Genomic DNA, 14,680 nt, shown 5'->3' with positions numbered 1-14,680 from the left:
GAATTGTACTCATTTATTTTCAAACATGTGCATGAAATCACATGTCAGGGGGAACCATCAGATATGGCAGAATGTTGGCTTTATCTGATCAGCCATCCCTCAGTTAGTCTGTTTTAGCGCGAGTCTACTGTATATTGCTTCCCATAAGCAAGGTGAGATCTTGACCTTGCAACAGCTGCCTGAAAATAATTTCTGATCATGCTGCCCTCTATCATTCATTCTTCTTCAATTCCTGGGAGATCCTTTACATCAGCCAGTGAGAGGAGTGTTGAGGTGTTGACAAATCAGTGGAAGCACCAAAGCCCCATCTAATTAGAGGCTGCATGTGACCCAACAGATGCCAAAGTGACTTAAGCATATCCCCCACAAAACTGCACCCTACAAAATTATTAGCCTTTGGCTTTGAAATAATGCAACCAGTCTGGACTTTTTCCATAGCCACAATGCTTTACCAAGTAAGATGGTGTGTCCGATGTGTGATAGTTACAGTAATTTGTGTTGGTATTGTGAAAAGTGCTTCTGGCAGTGTTATCATGTGTACTTTCTTTTCAAGAAAAACAAGTAACCCAGTGAAGTTGTTCTGGAGATGGGGGCATTTTCAGTCTCCGATGTGACATGTTAGCTGAAAAGCCAAGACAGTACCGTACCTTTCACAGTTACATTGGTTTCCAAGATTGTAAATGCATGGAAAGTTTGAGTGGCTTTCAGGGTTGTTTATAGCAGCAGTCTGGATGGTTAATGTTATGGGGAGAATCTGGGGTGGGGGCAGCCCTCCACCCTGCATTAGATACAGTCTGCATATTTCTGAAGGTTTTTCATGTCTTTCAGTTAAGTTTTTATACCCATTTTTATTGGAAATACCTTAGTTTGTCATTGTGTTGTCAAGGGAGGGGGAGAGAAAACAGCAAAATGGGGTAAAATCATAAAAATGAGCATCAAACATATTCAGAATAAATGAAAACCCACCAGAAAAGCCAAAAATCAAAACCAGAATACAGGGTTACCACTATGTTAAACTAAAAGATTTCCAGAAATTAAATATGCTTTCATAAAGTGTCAACAAATTGAAGGGATTTAGGCATTATCCCTTGAAGACCATGCTGGTAGCTATACAGTAGTCTGTCCACTTTAACTTGGCCAAAATTCCCATCTGACCATTGTCAGCTGAGCTGCTTTTGCCCTTTAGTGATCCCAGTCTGTCTGGCTGAGTAGACCTATCAACCACAGGCAAGCAACCACCCCTGCTGGGCCATCCCATGCAGTAAACTGATGTTTCCATGCTTTAGATTGCCTCGCTATAGTGGGGCGCAGGGTAAAGTGTGGAGGTTTGGTTTCTGGATGGACGCTGCATTTGCATCTCTCCAACCTGTTAACAGGGGCACTGTAATAGGCTCCACATCATCCTGTTATTCGGTTATATAGTTACTACCCAGCATTGTAAGCAGTTTCCTGGATGACAGGAAACCATTAGGTTTGGCACTCAGTGTAGAGCTGCCTGAACTGGAAAGAAGAGGACAGGAAGAAGAAGAAGGAAGAAGTAAAATGAGAGAAGGGCAGGCATTAAAAAAAAAAAATAGTGGTGAAGGAAAAAGTAGGTAGCACTACATCAAGTGAGTAAATGATTTTTTTTATTAATGCAAGAAAGAAGGAACCAAAGGCCAGGAGCCCACAAAAAATTCCTTCCAAGAAAAAAACAAAAACAACACGAAAGAGATCCAAATGCAAGATCCGTTCATTTCGAAATGCCGGGACACATTGCGTTTGAAAGACTGGAGATCATAGAAAGTAGGAAATACAGACAGAGGGAGACAGTTCCAGAGTTGACCTGTTACATAAATGAAGGACTGGGAGTAATGGTTTACTTTTGCATTAAAGAGTTGGACAGAAAAGGGATGAGAGTTTGCTGCTAGATGGGTGATATGCACCTGTCGTAAAGGTGGAGGGATGCATGCAGACAGTTCAGTGGGGCAGTGACCTTTGAAGTAGCGACAGAAAAGAGATAAAGATGCAACAGTGCAACGAAGAGACAGAGGTTGAAGGGAGCCAGTAAGAGGAGGAGAGTTGATGAGACAAAAAGCCTTTGACTCCACCCTATTGAGAAGAGCTGTATGTGGGGATCCTCCCCACACATAAGAGTTGTACTCCACACAGGGAAGAATAAAACCCATGTATAAAGTCAACAACTGTGCAGGGATAAAGAAGGTACGGAGTCGGCTTAGCACACTTAATCTTGTAGAAGCAGATTTTACAAGAGATGTAATATGATCTTTCCAAGTTAAGTCCCGAGAGTTTGAAACCGCAAATATTTTTAAGGATGATGCAGGATTAAGCTGGATATTATTAAACGTTAGTGGGTACTCCTGTGGAAGATTTTGTTGAGTTGATAAGTGTAACAACTAAGTTTTTGATGCATTACAAACAACAAGATTATATTTACCCCAGTCAGAAAAATGAGCCAAGTCAGACATTAGGTGTGCCATAGCCTCATCCCTTGTTTGTTGAAGTAACTGCTGAGATTTACGTTGCGAGAACTGAATGGTAAGGTGAAGGGCTTAATCATCGGCATATGAGTGGATAGGGTTAGATTGTACAGCCTAGAAGGTCATTTATGAATAGAAGGAAGAGAGTTGGTGATAGGACAGACCCCTGAGGAACACCACTGTTGATATATCCAGGAGAAGAATGATGGCCGTCTACAACAGCAGCTATAGAACGACCAGAAAGGAAGCTAGCGATGAAGGCACAGATAGAAGGATAGAAACCATAAGAGGGCAATTTGGAAATTAAAGATGTGTGCCAGACTCGATCGAAAGCCTTTGAGATGTCAAGTGCAATGGCAAAGCTTTCGCCAAAGTCCCAAAAGGAGGATGACCAGGAGTCTGAAAGGTAGGTGAGAAGATCACCAGTGGAGCGTCCCTGTCGGAACCCATACTGACGATCAGAAAGAAGGTTACGATAGGAAAGATGCTTTTAAAATTTTTCTAAGAATAGACCTGAAAACTTTTGAGACACAGGATGTTAAAGCAATAGGACAATAGTTAGAGGGTTGGGAATGGTCACCCCTCTTTGGGACTGGCTGAATGAGGGCAAACTTCCAGCAAGAAGAAAAGGTACAAGTTGATATGCAAATGCAAAAGAGTTTACCTGTGCGGGGTGTAAGCATAGAAGCACAGTTCTTGAGGATAACAGAAGAAACCCTATCAGGCTCATATGCCTTGTTAGTACTGAGGCCAGTGATGGCAGAAAATGCATCAGCTGAAGAAATTTTAATATCAGCCATGAGGAAGTCAGAGGGGGGAAGAGATGGAGGAACAGCACCGGAATCGTCTAAGGTGGAATTGGAGGAGGAAGTCTGAGCGAAGAGTCCTGCTTTATCAATAGAAGAAATAGCAACAGAGCCATCAGAGTAGAAAAGGGGAGGGAAGGGTGATGAGGTAAAGTTGTTACAAAGTTTTTTGGCAAGGTGCCAGAAGGAGCGGGAAGAATTCGAGTTGGAGAGTTGAGAACATTTAGTACGGATGAAGTTATTTTTAGCAGAGCGAAGAACAGACTTGGCACAATTCTGGACAGAAACATAAAAAAGATTAGATTCAGGGGTGAGTTGGCTCCAGTACCATTTTTAGGCCTTCTCCTTGTTGTGGACAGCATTAGAACAAGCGTGATTAAACCAGGATTTTTTTTGCATTAGTCAGTGGATATGAAAAAGGAATGTATGCTTCCATGCCCAAGAGAATAACCTCCGTAATGTGCAAGACACACTCAGATGGCTTCCGGCCATGGAAACAATAATCACTCCAGGGAAAATCAAAGGAGTACTGCCTGCGGGCTTCCCAATCAGCTGCTCCAAAGTGTCACAATCGACGTTTCTTTGGAGGGCCCACAGGCAGTACCAGAGCGATAGGACAGGTTAAGGTAATACGGTTGTCATCGGAGGAGCCCAAAGGAGAGGAAAGATTAACAGAGTAAGCAGAAGGATTAGTTGTAAGGAAATGGTCAAGTATGTTGGAGCTCTCTCCAAGGAGGTCAGCGATATGGGTAGGGTGTTGTGCAAGCTGCACTGGGTCATTAAGGATAGAAAAGATGTAGGCTCGTTCACCAGATGGTTCAGTGAAAGGACAGGAGAGCGAAAGGTTGTGGTGAACATTGAAATCTCCTAGAATGGAGATTTCAGAGAAAGGAGAAATGGATGTGTTCCATCGTAGAAGTAAGATAGTCGAAGAATTGTTCATAGTCAGTAGAAATAGGGGATAAGTAAACAGCACAGATATATTTAGTAAGAGGATGACAGGAAGGCTGAAGCCAGAAAGTAGAGAATTCAGAAGTATCAAGTTCAGGAACATGAGAGCAGGATAATTCTTTGCATACTGTACTTATATACAACAGCCACCTTTCGGCTTTGAAATTAGTATAGAGAAAGTAGGAGGATACAGAAAAGGGTTTGCTATCAGTTGCCTCAGACAGCTGAGTCTCAGTTAAGAAGAGAAGGTGAGGTTTAGAGGAGGAGAGGTGGTGCTCAACAGAGGGAAAGTTAGAGGATAGGCACTAATCATGAAGAAGTGCTGCAGAAATAGTGTACAGCCACAGTAATGTCTTATTATGTCATTGAGCTATAGAAAAGAAGCAGCAGAATGACAGAAATCTCCATGTTCAGGTGGATGAATAAAGAAGTTTTGTGTAGAATGTTAGTGTTCCCTTATCATGCCAGTGGGTAGTGAGAAATAAACTGCAAAAGTATGAAAATCTCTGCCAAATTATTTTCTTCATTTGAGTGCAGTTTTTGTTGAATAGACATCTGAAGCTAAAACTTATAATGCCCTCTGACTTGTCCTTACTGAGACTCCTGGCATTGAGAGTGGAACATGTCACGGTACTTATTTGGATTATGTTTCCAGTGGCTTCTTATTGGTTGGTGAGTTAATCAAACTCTGATGTGTCCATTTTCTTGCAGAGTGCGGGACAGTTCTGTATTGTGGTGGATACTGGCAGGGGCACGGCTGTACCTTGCCACTGTCCAGACTGGCTACATCCACCCTGATGAGTTCCACCAATCCCTCCAGGTCATGGCACGTATGTAGTCAGGTGTTGCTACCTCTTCCATTTTGTATATTTATTTAGGAGTGTTAGGTCAGTATTAGTAGGTACCCCATTACCCACTCCTCAAATGTGTCATCTTGTACAGTCACTCTGAAAAGAAAATCACCTCAGGCCATGGTCCCTCTCTCCTGTGGCTGTTTTGATTTGGTACTTACACAGACACATGCACAGTCACAAAGAATGGAACTCGAGGTATGAAGTGCTGGGCTGCGTGAATCTTACTCCAGTTAAGGGAGAGAGAGGGTGGGGTATGATGGAGAGACATGAGGGTGGGAATTGCTGGGTAATGGAGTAGTGTTCGTGTTCTAAGTCACAGTGTGCCTACTGACCACACTTAATGAAAGTATCCTAGTGATTTATGAGTTCATTCATGCTTTGGCTGGCCGATGATGTTATTTACTTCATCCAAAAAACTCCCATAAGCTGACTAATGACGTTCTATACGTCATTGAAGTAAAATATTCACCAGCAGACCATTTACTGTTCAATGTTTGTGGGACTATAGTAGTTTTTTTTCCAGGTGACGTAAATGTTGGCAGTCGTCATCCTGAGCTGGGAAGGAAATACAGAATATCTTTATGTCCCTGCAAATCCTTCCAAGCACAAGCACATTCCAAGCATTTTCACTCTCTCATGATGGTTTTGAATAAGTGTAGGAGCAGTCCAGAAAAAAAAATGCTTATCAAGCTTAAACGCAAGGAAAACAAACAATTTAAAAAATTAGGTGCATAAACACCTACGCGACGAGACTCGCTTTTTTGGTCATCCAGAGGCACTTACTGTATCATCTTTCATGACTGAGATGACTATCGATTTCGTTTCATATTAATAGTGGTAAATACATTGAGCTAACGTGAATAAATATCAGCATTTGTAGTGTCTGAGTTTATGACTGAGGTGACGATGGATTTTGAATCAGTGGTAAATACATTGAGCTAACGTGAAGAAATGTATTGTTAATTCCTATCTGCATTATACAATGAAAAAAAGAATTAAAAAAATACTTCAAAATATATTAATCAGGGAAAAAATACAAACAAAAGGAAAACTGGCCACCAAAGTTAGCACCTGTGCAATATTTTAAAATATACCGTATCCCACTATTGGCGGGAAACGATTGACACCCAACTCCCTGCCTCTCACCCTTCTCTCCAGTTCCTCTTCCAACCTCCACTCCTACCATTCTCTCCCAAAACCCTTTCTACCCCCACAACCGTAACAGTGTACAATATATTTATATGTTTCATTAGTAACTGTTGTTTTATTATTGCTTTACAGACCCCCAGCTAATTTTTAATATGCCAATATTATAATATGTGGCAACTCTGTGCCCAGTAGATCGTGAAAACCTTAACCGTTGCCCATTGGTTCAGACTCAGTATCCACCACGATGTGACGGGATGCATGTATTAGTCATACTTCAACTTTTGTCTTTTTTTGTTACTCCTTGTTGTTCAGTGATTCTCCAGGCATGATTGGTTGTATAGCATTAGCTGCTCTCACTGAGGAAACAATGCTGTGGGCTGGAGTGGAGTGAGAGGACATGTTATCCTATTGAAATATTAAATGAGATCAAGAATCCGGGCATATTTACCGTCCTGTTTTGACTAGGTAAGTGACAGTGAAAACACATATGTGAAAGTTATGTGTATATGCAAAATAATACCAAAATCAGCAAGGATCATACAGAATTGAGTACAGTGTAGAGAGGTGTTGACGGCAGCACTGTCTGAAGGCGAATGGTAATGTTTATGATTGCTAACTCTGGCAGGCGGGATGTCGATTGCCGACATTTACGTCAGCTGGAAAAAAACTGACTAGGTTTAAAATGCAAGCCATTGTCTTTCCGTTCTTCCCATGCTCTCCAAACATCATTGGACAGTAAGTATAGATATATTTACAGTATATAGATTATTTTTCTTAAATATGCATATACTTACAATAATTATTCTCTTGTACTAAGGAAAAGAGGAAAAAGAAGTATGTGGTAATCATAGGGGCATTTGTCTTGTTAGTGTAATAGGAAAAGTATATGGTAGGATACTTATTGACAGATTTTGGGAAATAACAGGGGAATTAGTTGGAGAAGAACAGAGAGGTTTTAGGAAGGGAAGAGGGTGTGTTGATCAGATATTCATTCTTAGATCTTTAGTAGAAAAGTTTCAAAAGAAGGGAAAGAAGTGGTATGTGGCCTTCATGGATTTGGAAAAAGCATATGACAGCTTGGATAGACAAGGACTGTGGAAAGTATTAAGAATATATGGAGTAGATGAGAAGTTGCTGAATCCTGTGAAGAGTATGTATGAGGGTGCTAAGGCTGCAGTGCGTGTGGATGGTGAACTGAGTGAATTTCTCTATTTGAAGGTTGGATTGAAACAGGGATGTGTCATGTTTCCATGGTTGTTCAGTCTGTACATGGATGGGGTTATAAAAGAGATACAAGGTAGGGCAGTGGATATTGGAGCGGCCCTAATGAGAGAGGGCAGTGTTTGGAAATTCGCTGTACTGTTGTTTGCAGGTGGTACTGTGTTGTTAAGTGAAGACAAATGGGAGCTGCAAGGCTTGGTGGAAGAGTTTGGGAGAGTATATAAGAAACGGAATCTAAAGGTGCATGTAGGGAAGAGTAAAGTTATGGCCTTCAAGAGAGGTGGAATCAGTGAATGTACAGTGAGACTGAATGGGGAGGAAATGGAAAATGTGAGTGCGTTTAAGTACTTGGGTAGTGTGATGAGTATGGATGGAAGTTTAGAGGGTGAAGTGCTTGAAAGGGTGCAACAGGGAAGAAAGGTTGCTGGTTCCGTAAAAGAAGTAATAAAAAACAGGGAAGTGATCATGGAAGTGAAAAAGCTACTACATAACAGTATTGTGATATCAACTCTAATGTATGGAAGTGAAGCTTAGACCTTGTTGGAGGGACACAAGTCAAGAGTGAGATCTGTGGAAATTAGTTATTTGAGAGGAGCATGTGGAGTCACATGGAGAGACAGATTAAAAAATGAGGAAGTGAAGGAGCATTGTGGTTTGGATCTGGATGTGATAGGAAGTGTTAGGAAAAACACACTGAGGTGGTTTGGCCTTGTGGAGAGGATGGAGAGTGAGAGACTAACAAGGAGAGTGTATGAGTGAGGTGGAGGGGGGGAGAGGGAGGGGGAGGCCAAGGATGAGATGGAGGGATGGAGTGGAGAAGTATATGAGGGAGAGGGGTGTGAGCTGGGAGCAGGGAAGTGAAATGGCAGGGGACAGGGCGACATGGAGGGAATTTGTTTGTAGCCACCCCTTACGAGATTAAGGCATCTGGCAATAGATAGATAGATAGATAGATGCATATACAGTATATTTATCCTTTTGCTGTATGTACTGTGTTAGTAAGAGTGAGTTTGTGTTCTGTTCATTCACGAATGCATATGTTACTGTAGAACAAACTCATACAAACAATTAGAGACTAGAATGAATGAAGTAGCATGCAAAATATTGTCAGAAATAATATAAAGTATAAGTACAAATATTTAAAAGACTGTGTGCTGATGGAGCATGCCTGGCCTTCCTTATGGTGTTAGTAATAGTGATGTTGGTTGTCTGCTCATCATTTTATACATATGTCATTGTAGAACAAACACTTTCGAACTAAATAAAATAGCACAAAAACTAACATCGATAATAAAGTGTATAAACATTTACTCAAACTGCCTACATTTTTCACACTTCATCAGTGTTAGTAATAGTGATGTTGGTTGTTTGCTCAGTATTTTATACATATTGTTGTAGAAGAAACACTTGCGAACAAAGAGATTAAAATGAATAAAAAAAGCACAAAAAATTATGTCGAAAATAAAGAAAGAGTATAAACATCTACGCAGACTGCCTACATTCTTTTCACGTCATAGTACATTCTATTATAGTATTGGTAATGCTGGTATTCTCTTCAGTCTTATATGCATATATCCTTATAAAAAGATCAGTTGTAAACAATTTGATACTAAAATGAGTAGCTAGCACAGAAAATAAGCGCAGAAACAAGAAAAGAGTGTAAACATTTGCGAGTTACTACAGGCTGCCTGGCAAGCCTTGGCTGACCTTGGTGTGTAGCGAGGTGAGTGCGTGGGGCCAGCCAAAGTGTTAATAGTTTTCCAGTTAGTAAAGCTTATTATACAAGGTCTGTTCAGAAAGTATCCAACCTTGGTCTCTAAAAAATTAAAAAGCTAACCTGTTGAGCAAGGGCATCATTCTCCCTCAAAGTAGGCCCCTCCTGACCTGACACACGTAGCCCAGCGTGCTTTTCATTGCCTGAAACATTTTTCAAAGCTGGTTTTCGGTATCTCCTGCAGGTGCTTCGTAGCATTTGTCCTGACGTCTTCTCTCGGATGAACGTCGCTCAAGATGTGTTGGAGTGTGCAAATGATGATCCAGACTTTCTGAAGACCGGTATCACTGGAGATGAGACTTGGGTGTACAGATACAACCCAGAAACCAATCCACAGTCATTTTAATGGAAGCATGCAGGATCGCCTTGGCCAATAAAAGCAAAGCAGGTCTGCAGCTTGATGAAGTGCACTCTCATGTTGATTTTTTTTTTTAACCCCTAAAACGCGGGGCGTCGCGTTTGCGACGCTCGCCAAAAAGGACATAACGGCGGATCGTCGCGTTTGCGATTCGAGTTAATTTTGAATAAACGCCGGCAAGGATGTTCCAGCTGGTATTGTCTATCAGTACCACCACCCTTTAGCTACAATTAGCATACTTTACCTTTGTACTACTGACCTCCGTTGTTGCCAAGTATCGCGTTTTCCCCCCTCCCCCCCCACCACGGCCCGGCCAGCCTGGCTGTGATACATGGCAGCGCTCTGACTGCTCAGAACTGTAAATCTGCGCTCTCCTCTCACAAGCAGTTTATGCTAATAGGAAACGCTTGTTTCCCCAGTTGTCACACTAGCTTTTTTTCGCACGGTTTGCCTCTGTTTAGCGTCAGTTTACCACAGGCTTTTAAGTGATATTATGGCGAGTTCTAGCTCTTCTGAGTCAGAGCGAGCGGCCGACAGGAACGAGAATAAAGTGATGGGCGTAAGGCAGAATAAAAAGAGCGCTGCGATGAACTTTTGGGAAGTAATATGATTGAAAATAATGTAGTATACGTGTTTTTAGCTGTGAAAATGGAAATGTTTGTTGAGTGACGGGAAGACCGTCGCCGCGTTGATTTTAGCCTTATTTTCAGTGCGTATTGTACAAATACGGATTCCAAACTACCTGTACGTTGTAGTATAAAGTATACTGTGACAGAATGAGGCTGTGGTAGAGGGGAAACCGGGTTGCTGGAGGTAGGAAAGTGAAGATTTTGTTACCCAACTTTGCAAGTCTCCACAAGTCCTTGGGTAGTCCACGAAAGCTTAATACCTGTCTCTGGAGAAAGCTGAATGTAAGTACTATCTGCCATACCAAGTATAATGTTCTAGGGTTAATCTCTGATATTTGGCTATTATTTTCCTACAGGTACTCAGACCGCGATCGAACCCCGCCACCCGGGGGGGTGTCGGCTGTCCATTGTATACGCATTAGGGGTTAAATATATATATATATATATATATATATATACAGTGGGCTCACACAATACATGAGTGGATGGGTGTTCCTGATCCTCATGCACTGTGAAATCACACTCTGTGAATACATAATTGTATGGGAAAAATTACATATGGGCAGTACCCCCTCATACCATGACTTTTTTTTTTTTTTTACCCTTAGAGACATAATAAAGGAAAAATTTTTAGACATACGCTAGAGACATAGCAACAGTAACAAAAATATGGTTAGTCACCTTAACAACAAACGACAGCAGGCCCGATGGACTTTAATAACAAGGGTTCCGAGGTGCAGCAACACACTTAGAGTGCCCCCGCCGCCGCACCAGCAGCACACGCCTGTTTAATGGTTGCCAGTGTTTTATTATTCCAGGCTTTGATGAAGAAATTTACGGCCTGTCGAATATTATATTTCTTCCAGAATGCAGCAAAAATCATGATGGTGGAGGTTGCAGGTATGCCAGGTGAAGCAGGTAAGTCAGGTGGGGCTGTGGAGGTGAAGGGGGAGGCAGCTGGTGAGTCAGGTAGGGCAGTGGAGGTTGAGGGGACGGCGGCGGGCAAGTCTGGGGAGGTGGTGAGGGGAGGATCCTCCATCTCCTCCTTGCAACAGATCATATTTTTGGCAATTTCCTTTACCTCTTCTTGTTTGCCTGTTTCATTCCCCAACTTGTTACGGTCGTATTGGCTGTATAAGAACTTGGCATTCGCGAAATAACCTTCATTCAAGTGAATCAAAACATTTTTATAGAAACTGGGTATCTATTCTAACTTACCGTTATTGCCGAAAACGTTATCGTCAAATTCGTTATTGACGAGATCTTACTGTAGACCCCACTTGAGCACCTTCACCACAAATCTCTAAGTCACTATTGGTGCGTCGTGTGGGGAGGGGTGTCGCGTAGTCAGGGAAAATAGTGGTTTTGGGCCACTCCTTGCCTCTGCCTTGCGTATTGTGGGCTAAACTTGCACATTCAAAGTTTTATGGGTATGATTTTTGGTCACTCGCGTGCTATGCAATTTCCTCACTGTGATCACGTGCAAACGAACTGTATATATATATATATATATATATATATATATATATATATATATATATATATATAATATACATATATAATATATATATATATATATATATATATATATATATATATATATATATATAGTATATATATATATATATATATATATATATATATATGTATAATATTTATATATAATATATATATAATTATATAGATATAATATATATATAATTATATATATATTATATATATATTACATATATATATAATATATATACAATTAATATACAGTAATCACTCCAATATCCGGAGTAATAGAGCCATTGGTAGGTCCGGTTATTGGTTTCGTCCGGATATTGGGCCCCAGCTTATGGACTTGTACTTATGGACCCTAACTCAGAGAAACACCTATACAACTCTCTCTGGACATGCATAGCACTTATTTAACACCCAAATCACATCAATAAGGCACATAAATGACTGAAATAAATGCAAAAGAAACATAAAATGAGGGTTTAGAAGTATGTTCATACATTAATAAACATTCTGGTACTTATGGACCCTAACCTAGCCTAACTCAGAAAAACACATTCCTACTGCACATGCATGAGGTAAGTATAGTATCGAAAAAAGTACAGTATGAAACATTCTGGTAAGTATAGTATGGAAAAGAGTACAGTATGAAACATTCTGGCTACTTACAGCAAGTCCCTGGCCACCTTGATGAATAACCGCCTCCTCTCGGACTCTGACAGTAAGAACGATATATTTATATATATATATATATATATATATATATATATACAGTATATATATATATATATACAGTATATATATATATATATATATATATATATATATATATATATATATATACATATATTTATATATATATAGTATATATATATATATATATATATATATATATATACACATACAGTATATGAGTCTCTGTGGTACAGCTTTAGAGTGTGCGTTTTGCACGCTGATGAGTGCGGGTTCGCCTTCCGCCAGAGTTGTAAAAACTTTGGGAAGCATTCACCAAGCCACTTGCTACTCTGGCGGACACCAGGGGTGCTGTGGTTGAACCAGTGTCTCATACTAGTATGCTTGCACCCAGTCGGGTTAAGGCGGGCCGATTACACTTGGTTCATAGACTACACACACATCCAAAGCCACTACAACATTACAATCACACTCACAAGCACTTCTCACCCTAGATACAGTCTCTACCAGACAGCCTAAGCCAGTAGTTAGAGATACATTGGCTGTATCATCCCCGCTTCGGTAGGGATAGGCCTGTCCTGCAGTGGACCTCAACGGCTAATGATGATGATGATGATGATGATGTTATATATATATATATATATATATATATATATATATATATATATGTATATCATCATCATCATCATCATCATCATCATCATCAGCCGTTTGAGTATCCACTGCAGGACCGGCCTATCCCGACTGAAGTCGGGACGATACAGCCAATGTATCTCTACCAAGTGGCTTAAGCTGTCTAGTAGACATTGTATGTAGGGTGAGAGGTGCTTGTAAGTGTAATTGTAGTGTTGGAGTGGCTTTGGATGTGTGTGTAGTTTGTGAACCAAGTGTAATCAGTCCGCGCAAGCTGACTGGGTGCAAGCATAGTTTATGGTAAGCGACACTGGTTCAGCCACAGCACCTCTGGTGTCCGCCAATGCAGTACGTGGCCGAGTGAACACCCCCAAAGTTTATTACCCTGGCGGGGCACGAACCCTGGCTCACCCATGTACGAAAACGCATTCTCTACCACTGTACCACAGAGGCTCATATATATATATATCCCATTGGATCCCAGGGGTACTGAGCAAGGCATGGCACTGGGTGGGTACTAAGCGTACTGCCCTCCGCCTATCGGCTCATAGTCGCGAAGCTTATAGGTCCCTACCTGGGGGTTCCCTACTTTATAAAGACTTGAAAAATCCCAGTTCCGTCCAGTATTCCAGACACTGGGGTCCAATGGGATATATATATATATATATATATATATATATATATATATATATATATATGTACTGTATATGACTACTGTGGTGTTGTGCATCACGAATATGCACCAGATGGTCAAACTTTCAATAGTCATTACTACCTTGATGTCATCCGTCATCTTTGTGACAGTTCAGTGGAAGAGACCAGACCTTCGGAAGGCATCAAGCTGGAAGCTGCACCATAACAACATCCCTGCCCATTCTTCTCAATTGATTCAGGAATTTTTGGCCAAGCACAATATCCCACAGGTCCGGCAGGCTCCCTGCTTACTGGACATGGCTCCATGCAACATTTGGTTATACAGTAGCTCAAAACTCTGCTGAAGGGCTCTTGATTTGAGACGAGAGAATAGATTATGACGAATGCAGGAGATACCAAAAACAATTTTGAAAAATGTTTCAGGCGGTGGAAGGAATGCTGGGCTACATGTGTTAAGTCAGAAGGGGCCTACTTTGAGAGGGATTTGTGCCCTACATCAACAGATAAGCTATTTATTTTTTATAACCTAAGGTTTGATACTTTCTGAATAGACTTTGCAAACTAGTACCTCATTCAGTGACAGTGATATCCTTACCATTTTAGTATTTTTCTCAAGCAAGCATCAGATGATAAAGCTCATTTCAGAAAAGCACTGCTTGCTTATGGGAAGCGTTAATAATATTGACCCCCACACTTCCAAGTTGCATTTCCCATTTTAATAAGAAACAACATTTTCCCTTCTCTTGTCTGATCTTCTGGAAGGCCACACATCTGCCCACTCACCCTGCCCATCCATTGTACCCATCCACCTACCCACCTTGCCCTCTCTACCACCCATCCACCCATTCATCCTGACCACTCACTCACTCATCATGACTGCTCACCTACCTACCTACATTTACCACCCACTCATACAGTACTCACTCTACCCCTCCTGCTCACCAACTATCCACATTTACCACCCACTCACCTGCT

At 41.1% G+C, this 14,680-nt stretch overlaps 1 protein-coding gene across 1 annotated transcript in view; it reads left to right on the top strand.

The window, feature by feature from the left end:
- PIG-Z (phosphatidylinositol glycan anchor biosynthesis class Z) overlaps positions 1 to 14,680 on the top strand; it is a 34,950-nt gene that overhangs the window by 4,924 nt on the left and 15,346 nt on the right. Inside the window, exon 2 of the mRNA XM_080278093.1 lies at positions 4,949 to 5,067. Within this exon, the coding sequence (XP_080134219.1) occupies positions 4,949 to 5,067 (119 nt within the window). The remainder of the gene's footprint in view (positions 1 to 4,948; positions 5,068 to 14,680) is intronic.

The sequence above is a fragment of the Coenobita brevimanus genome, chromosome 72 (genome assembly GCF_032717465.1).
Source record: "Coenobita brevimanus isolate Jiangsu-jjx chromosome 72, ASM3271746v2, whole genome shotgun sequence".
Taxonomy (NCBI): Eukaryota; Metazoa; Arthropoda; class Malacostraca; order Decapoda; family Coenobitidae; genus Coenobita; species Coenobita brevimanus.
This window is presented reverse-complemented; position numbering and strand designations above follow the sequence as displayed.